This window comes from Macaca nemestrina, chromosome 13 (assembly GCF_043159975.1).
Source record: "Macaca nemestrina isolate mMacNem1 chromosome 13, mMacNem.hap1, whole genome shotgun sequence".
Lineage (NCBI taxonomy): Eukaryota > Metazoa > Chordata > Mammalia > Primates > Cercopithecidae > Macaca > Macaca nemestrina.
The window spans coordinates 15,564,305-15,579,329 of NC_092137.1; the positions used below are offsets into that span (position 1 = coordinate 15,564,305).

At 36.1% G+C, this 15,025-nt stretch overlaps 1 protein-coding gene across 2 annotated transcripts in view; it reads right to left on the reverse strand.

Annotated features, from left to right (window-relative positions):
- Nucleotides 1-15,025, reverse strand: part of LOC105486455 (NBAS subunit of NRZ tethering complex) — a 390,628-nt gene that overhangs the window by 354,651 nt on the left and 20,952 nt on the right. For both annotated transcript variants that reach the window (XM_011749319.3, XM_071076257.1), the window contains exons 7-9: nt 14,236-14,369; nt 11,422-11,555; nt 9,574-9,672 (exon numbers count right to left, since the gene is read on the reverse strand). In XM_011749319.3, coding sequence (XP_011747621.2) covers nt 9,574-9,672; nt 11,422-11,555; nt 14,236-14,369 — 367 coding nt within the window. The remainder of the gene's footprint in view (nt 1-9,573; nt 9,673-11,421; nt 11,556-14,235; nt 14,370-15,025) is intronic.

Below are 15,025 nucleotides of genomic sequence, written 5' to 3' on the forward strand. Positions count from 1 at the left end.
CCTGACAATGAATCTTTCCACAATGCCTGCTGTTAAACTCTCCACCACAATTTTCCTCTGTCAAATGCTACACAGTAATCTACAATGACCCTACTTGGTGCTTGAAGAACTGTGGTCTGTGCCCAGTACAGTGCCAGAAAAGTGTGGTAAAGAAAGAGTAAATGACTTGCTTTGGGATTACACAGTTAGAAAGTAGGACAATCAAGAACAGAATTCAGGGCTCCTGTCTCCTATTCCAGTACACATTCTATTACATTAAAAAATATTTTTAAAATTTTCTGTAGATATAAAACCAACTGTAGTAGTGGTTGCATAACTCTAAACATTTAGTAAAAATCAATCAATTATATACTGAAAATCAGTGTCAAAGGGTCATCAAGGAATGCGAACATGAGTGGCTTTTCAAAAAGCACAGCTTCTCCCAAGAAAGTAGGTATATTCTCTGCCTTTTGACTTTGTTGAGATGTAAATTAGAGTCTAGAAGTAGCTACCTTCAAACACTAATTACCTTTTTGTAGCTATCAAGGAAATGTTGGAAATACAAAGCCACGTCAGATGTTGCTTATAAAAATTTTCAACAAAATTGAAAACAAAAATAGGAACAAAATCACAAAACTAAAAAAGTTATATACTACTGAAAGCAGTAAGTGCCACTTAAAAATCTATACATAAAGTGTTCTATTTGAACCTAACTCATTAAGTGTTATTTGGGACTGTATGATTCCCATATAGGGTGTAAACTCCTACAGGGCAGGTACTACATTTGAATCTCCACCAGCAAGCATAGTACCCACCATGAACAAAAAGCTTAATGCCATCTCGTCTAACAATGCAGAGATCAGAGAATCTTCTCAGCCAGAATTAGGCTGTAATCTCTGCTAAAACCAACAGAGCAAAGAGAACATTAAGAATACAAAAAAGATGGCAGCGAGGTGTTGGGGTAGGTTGAAGAAAGGAAGCAAGACTGGAATGAGACAGTCTGAGAGTTTAAGGATAAAATACATTAGGCTGTGAGTTAGGATATGTAAGAAAGAAAATAGTCAAAATCAGCATATTCATAGAGCTTATCCCAAAGCTTCTCAACTAATTTTTGTTTCATATTACCAAATTTACCATCTCAGTTTCTCTTCTTCAACAATGCTCGCAACATTAGACAAAACGATGAATTTCATAAAACCCTGAGTTTGTATATTACCAATTTATCGAAATTCAACTCTGGCTGATTATCTTCACATTTATAAAATCTTTGTGGATGATAAACATCACAGGCCCACATTACTGGAATAACAGAAAATAAATAAAAATGTGATAAATAGGCCGAGTGCAGTGGCTCACGCCTGTAATCCCAGCACTTTGGGAGGCCGAGGCGGGTGGATCACAAGGTCAGGAGATCAAGACCACGGTGAAACCCCGTCTCTACTAAAAATACAAAAATTAGCCGGGCGCAGTGGCAGGCGCCTGTAGTCCCAGCTACTCAGGAGGCTGAGGCAGGAGAATGGCGTGAACCCGGGAGGCGGAGCTTGCAGTGAACCGAGACCGTGCCACTGCACTCCAGCCTGGGCGACAGAGCAAAACTCCATCTCAAAAAAAAAAAAAAAAAAAAAGTGATAAATATTTCAGCTTCTTTCGTTTAAAAAAAAAAAAAAAGACCACATAATGGAAAATACAAACAAGCTAGCAAAATTTTCGTCACATACAACAGGCCACTTACACGTGCTCCTTGCTTTACAACAATCTTCATTCAGAAACAATAATGCAGTCATCCATCTCCAAACTAACTGCCACCAAGAGATGTATATGATTGTACAACCAACAAAAGGCCCTCTTTCTTTGGTTTGATAATATATCAAACTTTCCAGACATTCTTATTTAAATGGAGACTGCCCCTCAAAAATACCCTAAATTGCTTAGATCCTGAGTCAAAAAGTAAACATCTTAAAAGTAGTAAGTATAATCTGACTTTAAGGAACTTTATCCCATAATAACTATTCAGTACGATCATTTCAATCCTACAGTCCCACTTACCTTCCTGAAATAATGCCAGGAAAAAAAGAAATCAAATACTGACTCTTGTAACAATTGAAGAGAGTGGAGTAGTCAGTATGAAATAAACAATCAAACAAAAACAGTCCAGCATTAAGATATAAAATACCCTTCTTTTAAAAGGGACAAGAGAGAGGAAAAAAAAAAAAACACAGAAATGTGGGGTATGAAGAAGAACACAAAATGGAAAAGGAGAAAAAAGGAAAAGTCAAAAGAAAGAAACATAAATTTTCTTCTCTACTCAAAAAATAAAAGTTATTTATTCAAGGTGCCCTCAAAGCCAGAGCTCATACACTATTCATTGCGACTTTTACAAAGGTGTATACCACATATTCCTTGCTTTCAAGTATCTGATAGTCTAATTGGAGATATGAGATATGTGTCCACCTATTTGAACTACCATAACAAAATACCTGAGAGACTGAGTAATTTATGAAGAACAGAAACCTATATTCTCACAGTTCCGAAGACTGGGAAGTTCACAAGGTGTGGTGAGGTTGGTTGTCTGGTGGGAGCTGCTCTCTACTTCCTAAATGGCACCTTGTTTCTGCATCTGCCAGAGGGGAGGAACACTGTGTCCTCACATGGCAGAAGGTGGGAAGACAACGGGTGGAGCCTCTTCTATGAGGGCCTTAAACACACTCATGACGGAGGAGTCCTAACGGCCTCATCATGTCTTAAAGGCCTCACCTCTTAACGCCATCGCATTGGCCGTTAAGTTTCAACACATGGATTTTGGAGGGCAGATGTTCACACTATAGAAGGATATATTCATCAAAATAGAAAACAATTAACAATAAAATATGGTGTATTTAAATAGTGCCCAAACTGTGGTACAAACACAGAATAGCAGTTATATATAAGATAACGAGTAGGTCCTTGTCACGTGTGGCGTGAACTAGTACCTGATCATCTACGAGTCACCCAGCCTCTAGTATCTCCCTATGGAATCAACATTCCTCAAACCACAAATGATCGTATTTCTTCAGCTCAAAAATTTGAGTCCCCTAAAGAATAAGCTGCCTCTTACCACTCCCAATTAACGGGCCTCAACCTGCCCTTCCCATGTCCTATCTCCTACCACCACTATCACCTCCCTTGTCCTCAGACACACACTCTACAGTGTCAGCCAAGCTACACCACTTACAATTTCCCAAAACTACACCATGATTTCTTTTCCCTTGCCACTATTAACATTGTCACTTTGTCTAGAATGTCCATCATATCTGGATTGTATCCATTCACCAAAGCAAGTCCAAGTGCTACCTGCGATGCTTCCGTGCTCCTTCAAGCAAGTAGTAGCTCCTTTATTTGGACCCCCACCTCACTGTATCTGCATTCCTTTAAGGCGCTTATTTATAAATAATATGAATATATTTATATTTATATTTATATAATAAATATATAATATATATTTTAATATATGTGAAATACATTTTTATATATTATATATGTTTAGATATGTAAATGTATATATATACACACACACATAGAGCATTCAGAGAAAGAAATGTATTTTAGACATTAGTAAAAAACATACGCATACACTGGCCTGGCATGATGGCTCACGCCTGTAATCCCAACACTTTGGGAGTCTGAGGCGGGAGGATGACCTGAGGTCAGGAGTTCGAGACCAGCCTGGCCAACATTGTGAAACCCAGTCTCTACAAAAATACAAAAATTAGCCAGACCTGATGTCAAGTGCCTGTAATCCCAGCTACTCAGGAGGCTAAGGCAGAAGAATCACTTGAACCAGGAAGGCAGAGGTTGCAGTGAGCTGAGATCACACTATTGCACTTTAGCCTGGGCAACAGAGTGAGACTCCATCTCAAAAAAAATAAATAAATAAAATTAAAAAATATATATATATATGAATACACACATATATTATTTCCTAAGAATATGAGATCTTAGGTCAGAATTGCTCTCCATCTTCACATCTCCCCCAACCCCTAACATGGTGCATTCCACAAGGCAAGCCACAATAAAGACGGTCACGGAAAGCAGGCCAGATAAAGATAGAATGGACTTTCTACCTCATCAATCATCCTAATACCAACAACTTCTGTAACTGAACACACACGCTTTTTAAGAAACATATTCAAAAAGTATATATATGTGCTGAGAAAGTGAGGTATTAATAACTACACTTTAAAACAACAAAATTAGCAGGGCGTGGTGGCTCATGCCCGTAATCTCAGCACTTTGGGAGACTGAGGTGGGTAGATTGCTTGAGCTCAGGAGTGCAAGATCAGCCTGAGCAACATGGCAAAACCCTATCTCTCCAAAATCAACAGCCAGGTGTGGTGGCGTTCGCCTGTGGTCCCAGCTACTTGAGAGGCTGAAGTGGGAGGATCGTTTGAGCCCAGGAGGTTGAGGCTGCAGTAAGCCAAAATCATGCACTGGACTCCAGCATGGATGACAGGGTGAGACCCTCTCTCAAATAAATAAATAAAATAAAACCAAAAAATCAACTTGAACTAAACCCAAAAGACTTTAAAGGAGGAAACCCTGCTTAAACGATAAAATGTGATCCCAAAGTAAATGTTAACATAAACAAGAGGTCACCCTCAACAGAAATCAAACTAGCAATCAGAGTGCCATGGGTACTGTATATGCACTGTCAAAGCTTGGCAAAATTCACAATAAAGAACTGAGCATGTCACAGCAAAACAAATTCTATTCCATTTCTAATAGCAAGATTTAAATTCAAGACTTAATGTGAAGCTAGGCACAGAAAATATAAGATCTAACATATTAAATATTGAAAGGCCAGTCTTTATATAAGAATTTGACAAAAATAAAATCAAAATGGCATGATTTTATTATTGTAATATGTTTATTTTATAATCAAAAATGTTTTGTTGTAATAAATTGTGTAATTATTTGCAGCATATAGGATTACATTCAATACTATAAAATGCAAAGACCTCTAACTTCACATATAAACATTCAACTATATCCAAAATAAAACAGAAGTCTATTATCATTTCAGATTACCTACTGTTAATATTTTTAAATTATGTTTAAATTTTTAATTTAATATTAAATATTTAATTTTTAAATTAAATTAATATTTTTAAATTTTAAATTTTTTTTAGTTAGCCAGATTTTTTAAACTGATCATCAAATTTCTTAAGGATAAACAACTAACTCTTAAACAGAGCCACACAAATCAAAAGGAGTAAGTTTTTTAAGTATTATATTTATGCAATACTAAATAATAACTTTACCTATCATTTCCTGAAAACCTACCATGTGCTGAATATTTAATCCTCAAAACATCCTGGGGCTCGCTAAATATTCATTTCAACTCCCTTTTGTCTTTTTTTAAGAAAGATATTTAAAAAACTAAAGAGAACTTCTATAAGTGAAAAATATAACAATAAAATCTAAAATCACGATAACTAATTTAAAAAGGAGATGCAGCACAAAAGAATTTGTAATATAGGAAACATATCGGCAAAAATTAACCAGAATATAGATTTTTTCAAAATAAAATCATATGTATCAGTAATTTACTATATTTATAAAAGATCTCAAAAAGCGTTTCAAACTACTTTCTTCAGTAAGTACATGTATTTATACAGAAAAAATTAAAATAATATTTTACTTCTCTCTTTTCCACAAAAACAAAGTAGCGGGGGAAAGGAGAGTGGGAAAAAATTAAAGGTCATTCTAGGAGACCCTACATCTAGATAACAGAAATCCCAGAGAATTAAAAAAAAAAAAAAAAAAAAAAAAAGGAAGAAGAAGAAGAAGAAGAAATAATCAAAGAAATAATTCAAAGAATTTTCTCAAAAGTGAGATTTTTTACTATCTAAAGTGAAGGGCCAGCATCGTGGATATTAGTAAACCTACGCCAAGTCATAACATGGTCAAATTTCAGAACACTGGGGGAAAAAAAGAGAATCTTACATTCCAGAGAGAAAGAAGACAAAAAGCAGAGAAAGAAAGAAACATGGGTTTTACACTACAATGACATTCTCGAGAGCAACACTACTAGAAGCTACAAGAAAATAGAACAATACCTTCAAAATTTTACAGAAAAAGTATTTCCATCCTACAATTCTATTCAGTCAAATGATCAATTAAGTGCATGAAGATAAAATGAAGCCATTTTCAGATATGCAGGGCTTCAAAAAAATGTATTTCCCATGTACCATTTCTCAGGAAGTTACAGGAGGTTGTGACCCACCAAAACAGTTAAATAAACCAAAAAAGAAAAAAAATATATATATATAAGGAACAGGTCATGTAACCAGAGAGAAATAGGGAAGCAATCTTCTGCATAATGGTGAAGTGAAATTCCAAGACAATAGCTATGTGGCAGGTGTTAAATCCAAACTGGAGCAGATCAGAAAGTTCTGAGATCTCCATCCATGGCCATACTACACTGAATGCACCTGATCTTGCATGATCTCAGAAGAGTTCTGAGACCTCTTCAAGATGATCCAACAGCACACCTAACAGGAGGTTTACACTATGGCGGTGAGTTTAGGGGAAAGTCTGTGATAAGTACATTTCAAAACATGACAAATTAAAAAGAATTATTAACTACAAGGAAAATAAACAAGTAAGAAGTTACCAGGTGGGTCTTCCTATAGCATGCAAAGCCCTGCATGATTCAGCACTCACCACGCTCTCTTTGACCTCACCTTGTTACTCTGCATCACAATCTGCTTCAGCCTAACTAGCTTCACTGCTGTTCCTAAAAATGCCAAGCACACTTCCAACTCAGGGCTTTTGCTCTGGCTATTCCTGCTGCATAGAATACTCTTCTCCCAGATACCTAAAAACTACTAATACCCTTACCTACTGCAGGGCTTTGCACAAATGTCACTTCCTCAGTGAGGGTAATGCAGCCACCGTATTTCAAACTAGAACTTGCACCCTACTCTCCCAGCCTTCCACTCTCCATCTCTGATTATTTTTTCCCATAATACTTAGCTCCTCGCATACTTTATATTCATCGTTTGTTGTCTGTCATTCCCTCAAAAAGTTCCAGGAGGAAGATATACCCTAAGCACCTGGAACAGTATGTGGCACAGAGTAGGAAATCAATATATGCTTGTCGAATGAAAAAATGAATAAATAAAAATGGAAAATCATTGAAATCATGAAATACTATACAAGCTTCTTGTCTTACCTATAAGTATCATCTACATAACCATAATAATCATACTATAGGCCGGGCGTGGTTGCTCACGCCTGTAATCCCAGCACTTTGGGAGGCCAAGGTGGGCGGATCACAAGGTCAGGAGATCAAGACCATCCTGGCTAACACGGTGAAACCCTGTCTCTACTAAAAATACAAAAAATTAGCTGGGTAAGGTGCCGGGCGCCTGTAGTCCCAGCTACTCGGGAGGCTGAGGCAGGAGAATGGCGTGAACCCAAGAGACAGAGTTTGTAGTGAGCCGAGATTGTGCCACTGCACTCCAGCCTGGGCGGCAGAGTGAGACTCCATCTCAAAAAAAAAGAAAAAAACTATAAAATTATGATATAACAGGATTTAACATATGATGTAACATAACAGGAGAACAAAGTGAAAGTTATTTGTGCATACACGTGGTAGAGTAAGAAAACTAAATACCCATCTTCCACAAAGGGAAGTAAATAAACATTGTGTAAAATTGGAATCAAGAAGTACAATGTAAGCTTTTTATTTAAATATATGAAAAAAATCAAAACAACCAATTAAAATAGCTAAAAGTGGTTACTTTTGGAAAGCAAGAAGTTGGGTGGAGGAGTCAGTTTTTAAATTTAAACACTTAAAATTATGTGCAAATACAACTCATAAAAATAAAATGTAAATATAAGAAAAAAATTTTTAAAAAGTCACATCTTGGTAAAAAAAATACTCATTATGCATGTAATAGACTAAGAATTAATATCTAGATTATATAAAAATGTCAACAACAAACCCCCTATCAAAAGAAAAGAAATAAAACCAGCATTTCATAGATGAGAAAACATGAATGGCCAATAACATATGAAAAGCTACTCAGTTTCATCAGTAAGCAGGAAAGTACAAATTAAAACCAGAGTGATATATTCTTTTACATCTACCAAATCAGCAAACATTTAAAAGTCTCACACCATCAAGAGTACTACTGAGAATGTGAAACGAGAGAAACTTTCATAAGCTGCTGATGGGACTGTAACCTGGTACAAATACTCTGGAAAACATTTGGCATAATCTAGTAAAGTTGAAGATGTACTAACCTGACAATCCAGCATTGCCACTCCTAATTATACATCCTACAGAAACTTTCGGACATATATATCAGAGGAATGCACAATTATTTTTACCACAGTACTATCTTTATAACAAAAAAAATTAGAAACAAACCAAATTTTAATCTACAGGAGAATGAATAAATATGTTGCAAATTATTTGCAAAATGAAATGTCCTAAACAGTAGTTAAAAATGAATAAACTAAAGCAAAACACGCACCAAAAAGCAAGTCACGAAGTGAGAGCTGTGATGTCTTCCGTGTGATTGACTCCATTTACATAAAATTAAAACAGCAAAACCAAATATGAATGAGTGATAAAACTATAAAGAAAGCCAGAAAATCACGTACACAAAACTCAGGACAGCAGTCCTCTCTAGAACGGAGACGATGGGATCAGGGAAGAGCAGAAGGAGGACTTCAGTGTGTGTGTGTGTGTGTGTGTGTGTGTGTGTGTGTGTGTGTGTGTGTGTTCTTTTGTAGTATAATAATAAAGTCCTGAGTGTGTGTGTGTGTTCTTTTGTAGTATAATAATAAAGTCCTGAACTAAACACAGACATATGACTGAATAGAATACCAACTTGCATACATTTAAGGACTTGTCAATAAACACAGAGTAAGCTCAAAATTCAAAACTCAAGTTAGGTTTGTCTTACTCAAACTTTGATACTCTTCCCATTTATGAAACCAAACATTTAGCTTGGCTATCCTATAAAAAGTATGTGACTTCTGTTCTTAAGTAACGAAATTAAAGGGGAGAAATCACTGGAACTAGAAAATGCCATAAGGTTTCTAGTAACCTTCAATGTAGATGCAAATACATAGGGAAGTGGCATATGTGAATGACGGGACACAGTTGTTGGAAGGAACTGTGCAGTATCAGTGCAGCCATAACTACCAAGGAGAGAAAGAAGGGAATTAGCATCTACTGAGGCCATTCTGTATGAGGGCACTTTATATACAGTACTAGTTCTCTCACTAATTCTCTGAGTTAGGTATCATACTCATTTTACAGATGAGAAAAATAAGGTCCGGGGGTTAAAAGAGGAGAACAAATTCCTCAGTGAATATTCCCAGTGCCCCATCTAGCTCAGAAGAGCTCAGTGAGCCAGATGGATAAGCATGAATAATCAGATGACAACAATATTATAGATATTAAAGATAACTATGCACAAGAGGAGAAAATTAAGAAGTCAACATAAGAATCAGAATAGTTTATTCTATCTGAATCTATGCCAACATTTCTACGTCCACCTAATATTCCACTAAATATGAGAACAAATGGTTACTTACCTGTGACCAGGGTGGTAAATAGCTGTGTTGATTCCATGAGGATAATGACTACTGAAGCTGAAACAGTGACTTTCTTGGTAGCTCTGATTTGTTCCAACACTAAATTTAAGAAAGTAATTAAGAAATAAATACCATTAAACCACAATGAATATCACTAAATACCCAATAAAGTGTTTAGAATTTAAAAGACAGACAATACCAAATATTGCTGAGGATTAAAACAACCAGAACTCTGATACATTATGAGAAGGTAATTGATAAAACCATGTGGTAAAAAGTGTAGTTTTTTATAAAAATAAACTACATCTCCCCTACGACCCAGCAATCCCACATGAAGATAATGACCCAAGAGAAATGAAAATGTATATCCACAAAGACTTGTACAAGAATGGTTGTAACAGCATTATTTGCAGTGGCCCAGAACTGGAAACAAGGTTCTATCAATAGAAGAAAGGATTTTTAAAATCATGAGCTATTCATACAACAAAATACTAATCATCAATAAAAAGGAATAAACTAGTGATATATGTAAAAATATGAATGAATCTCAAAATATGATGAATGAAGGAAGACTTAGACAAAAGAGTACATACTACAGTCATTCCTAGGCATCCTTGGGGGACTGGATTCAGGATGCTCAGAGGATAACAAAACCTGCAAACGTTCAAGCCCTTGATATAAAATGGCATCGTAGGCCAGGCGGGGTGGTTCAGGCCTGTAATCCCAGCACGTTGGGAGGCCGAGGTGGACGGATAATAAGGTCAGGAGATTGAGACCATTCTGGCTAACACAATGAAACCCTGTCTCTACTAAAACTACAAAAAATTAGCCAGGCTTGGTGGAGGGCACCTGTAGTCCCAGCTACCTGGGAGGCTGAGGCAGGAGAATGGCGTGAACCCAGGAGGCGGAGCTTGCAGTGAGCAGAGATCACTCCACTGCACTGCAGCCTGGGTGACAGAGCAAGACTCCATCTCAAAAATAAATAAATAAATAAAAATAAAATAATAAAATAAAATGCCATAGTATTTTCATACAACCCGCACATATCCTCCTGTATACTTTGAATAATCTCTAGATTCCTTATAATACCCAAGACAATGTAAATGCTATGTAAATAGTTGTTATGCTATATTGTTCAGAGAATGACAAGAAAAAGTCTGTACATGTTCAATACAGACACAGTTTCTGAATGTTTTCAATCCACAGTTGATCAAATCTACAAATGCAGAACCCACAGATACAGAGGGATGACTGTATATTATTCCATTAACAAATTTTTAGAATGGGCAAAACTAATCTGTGATTTGAAAAAAAATTTAAACACTAGTTGTTCTGGGAGTGGGTATGGAAAGAGATTTATTGGGAAGGGGCGTGAGGGAACTTTCTAGTATGATGGTAATGTTCCGTATCTTGACAGAGGTTTGAATTGCACAAATGTACACATTTGTCATAACACACTAGCTGGTACAATTAAGATGTATGCATTTCACTTCATGCAAATTTTACCTCAAAATGAAGAAAACTATAAGCAAATATTAAACTCTAATTAATAATATGCATGCTAAAGCATTTGAGTACTGATATCTCCAAGTCACTATGAAATGATTAATAGCTGGATAGAGGGGTGGATATATGAATAGAAATATGATATAGCAAGCACAGTAAAATCCTAATTGTAGAATCCAAGTGGAAGTAATGGGTGTTCACCACACCACTCTTTCAACTTCCCTATTATATTTGCAATTTTTCATAATAGGCAGAAAGGAAAAAAAAGAAATATCAAAATCTGACATTAAACCAGAGAAATAAATAATATTTCAAGTATGGCTTCCCAAAGTACATTTTTACCTTACAAGGTAACTTCTAAGTTCTCCTCGGTAATTGATGACCAGGAGTTCTGCAGACCACTGTGCACTTGCTTTATATTCTAAAAAGATCAACCCAGCAATGGCATAGCTTAAGTCACCTATAAAACTAGATGCCTACAGAAGAGGAGGAAATTAAGTTACTAAAAAAAAACTAGATAAAAGTTGACACATTCATAATCAGAGAATATCTGATATACTGGCTTCAGGTACACTTCATGCAAGATAACTTCAGAATTGCTCTGTATACTCAAGAATCATGCAAGTCAGAATGCCTAGATCTAGACACTCAAATCTAGACCATCCCTCTCAGACACAGGCTGAAACCACAGCAGTCCCTTTGAAGAAGATATTCACCTACATAGTAAATTTCTATTCAGATTTTATGTCAATTACAGAAAAAAATAAAGATAATGCCACCATTCAGCCTCTAAAAACTCTAAGAACTTGTTTAAAGATAGAAGCTTCCAAATGTTAACTTCCGCTGCCAGCAATAGCCTGTGGTTAAAAAAAAAAGTCTCCAGTTTCCATTTGCCTAATCAGCAACCTAAAGGAAATGACACATAAAATACTCACTCAATGTTAACCTTTCTCCATTAACTAAATACCAGGCTAAACTGCTAAAGATTTGAAGGCCTGTACACCTTGGGAAGCACACAAAATAAAGCTTATCACCCATGAAGGGGATTCAAATATGCCAACCCAAAATATGCCACTTTGGCATAAGGATTATTTTGAGCTGAAGGCAACTGAGAATCAACAGATGCAGGAAAAATTCTTTGCCCTCCCCTTAAATGCCTAAAAACAAAGCATAAATTTATCTTTGTGAAAGTGCTCCTCAGTACCAGGAGGAGGAGATGGACTCATCCCTGGAGACCAGAAGTCATATCAAGATGAGTCTGTGCAAACAGACTTTATTAAAATCCCTTTCTTCCATGAATTTGTCCATGCATTTCTTAGTCACTTTCCCACAACTTACCACCTGAAAAAGCCAAAATTCCCTTTCCTTTGTCTAGTCACGTCTCAACAATTTATATTCCTTTATTAAAAAGGTATATAAGACTGGACGGGGTGGCTCACATCTGTAATCCCAACACATTGAGAGGCCAAGGTAGAAGGACCACTTGAAGCCAGGAGTCCAAGACCAGCCTGGACAGCAAAGCAAGATCCTGTCTCTACAAAAAGTTTAAAAGATTAGCCAGGTGTGGCTTCACTGTGATCACTATCATTACACCACTGTGCTCCAGCCTGGGCAACAGCAAGACTCTATCTTTAAAAAAAGAAAAAATGGTATATAAGCCTGAGTCTGACCACTTCTTTGAGCTTTCACGTCTTTTCTGAGAAGCTTCCTGTACATGTAAAAACATCAACATCAATAAAAACTCTACAACTTTTCTCCTGTTAATCTGTCTTTTGTCAGTTTAATTTGCAGGCCCCTACTGCTAAATTTAAGCAGGCAAAGTTTTTCCTCCCAAACCCCCCTGAATGGTTCCTCATTGTCTAGAACCACACAGTGAACACTTAATACATGGCTAGTCCAAATTAAGATATGTCATAAACACAAAAATACACATCAAATTTCAAAGATTTAAAATCAAAGAAAGAGCATAAAATATCACATTAATAATGTTTTATATTGATTACATGTTGAAATAATATTTTGGATATATTGGATGATATAAAATATAGTATTAAATAAATTTCACCTGTTTCTTATTTTAGTTTCTCATTGTTAAATAAACATGAATAACAGTTACTGTTAAATAAACTTCACCAGTAGTTATCGTGTATGTGACCAAATATAAAATTACATTTGAGCACACATACAGCTCGCATTGTATTTCTTTTAGCCAGAAACAGTCTAGAAAATAAGAACCCAGACTCCTTAGTTTGGCTAAGATTCCCAGAATATGAGCACAACACACATTTTTAGTTTCTCCACTCATTATTTCGGAAAAAAATCATTCTCTCTATCACTGGTTTTCAACCCCAGCTCACCAGAATCAGCTGAAAAGCTTATGAACAATATTAATACCCAGGCGCCACATAGATCACATGAATCAGAATCTCTGTGAGTAGCGCCTGGGCAATCTGGTAATTCGTTTTTTCTTTTCCTTATAAAGCTCCCCAGGTGATTCTAAGATACAGCCAGAGTGAGAACCACTGTTCTAGCTGACCCTGTATCTTGTTCAGTTGATGAAGAAGGATACAAACTAAAAAGCATTAGATTCCTAAAAGAGACACTATTGACGGAATTGTCATACAAAAGTCATTTTGTTCCCACTCAATCTTAGTTTTCTAGACAAAATGAGAACAACATCTGCCCAACCTACTCGAACGGCTGCTGCGAATATAAAATCATAATATATATCAAAGGCATTAATAAAGAATAAACTAGTACACAAATACAAATTACTACTACCATTTGTTTTTCTCTACCCTCCTTTTCAATTTCTATTTCCTGTAAGGTAACAAATTCCAACTCCTCTTGAAGCTGTCCCTGTTGCGACAGACCACTGACTTCTTTCCATCACTAGAGCTTTATAATAACTTTCTGTACCTATATTTAGTGTTTACTTACTACCACGTGGTTTACATCTGGATAGTGTATCACAAAATACAAGGAATAAATATTGCATGTATATAGATTTCTAACTAGATTCTGGACATCTTAAGTCCACAGCTTATTATTCTGATTTATATTTGTATTATCCTCCCCTTCACCCTCTTTTATTCAAGTACCTATACATACATGACATTGAAAAAACTATGTTTTCAATTTAAGCTATGTACATACCGGGGAAATGACAAAGAGTTCACTTCCCATGAGATCAAACACCCTCACAGTTCCTGTGCTTTCAGCATAGGCCAGTAGGGTACAATCATAACTCCATGCTACCCGTCTCCACTGGGGTTTCGGGTCTTTTGGAACTAGAACGAAAGAGACAAGGGGTGCTTTTAACAATATATTACAAAGCCAGTTAACGCTTTTAGTAACTGCAACTAAAGTAAGTATTCAAGTATAATAATTACATCATCTCCTAAGAATCTCTAATAATGCTTCCCTCAATAAAAAAGAGCAGTTTCCAGAAACACACTTCAAGTAAGAGTGGGAAATACAAACCACTGCCAACTATGCCCTATTTATTTTAGAAGCAAAGTCTACTGATGCATGGTCTGATGAATGCTGAGCAGCCCCTGGTCTGGTAAAGGCCCAGGAATAATACACTGCAAAATACCTGTAATATTGAGAGAGATCTAAAGCATACAGAATGGGCAGACAATATTAACAATTCTAATCCAATGAGTTTCGCTCCTCTAAAAGCAAAAAATAAAAATTGCAACTTGATCTTTTAAATACATCAAATACAGATGCCAAGATACAAATTGGGACTACACTAACATTGTATTAGAAAGGGGAGGAATATATACACATATATATACACACATATACATACATACATATATAGAAAGAGGCAGGTAAATCAAGGACTCATGAGTCAATCACACAATTTCAAGATTTTGATAACATCTTAATAATTCTAATAACTCAACAACTGAACTTTTTTCTGTTCTGAATTTTCAGT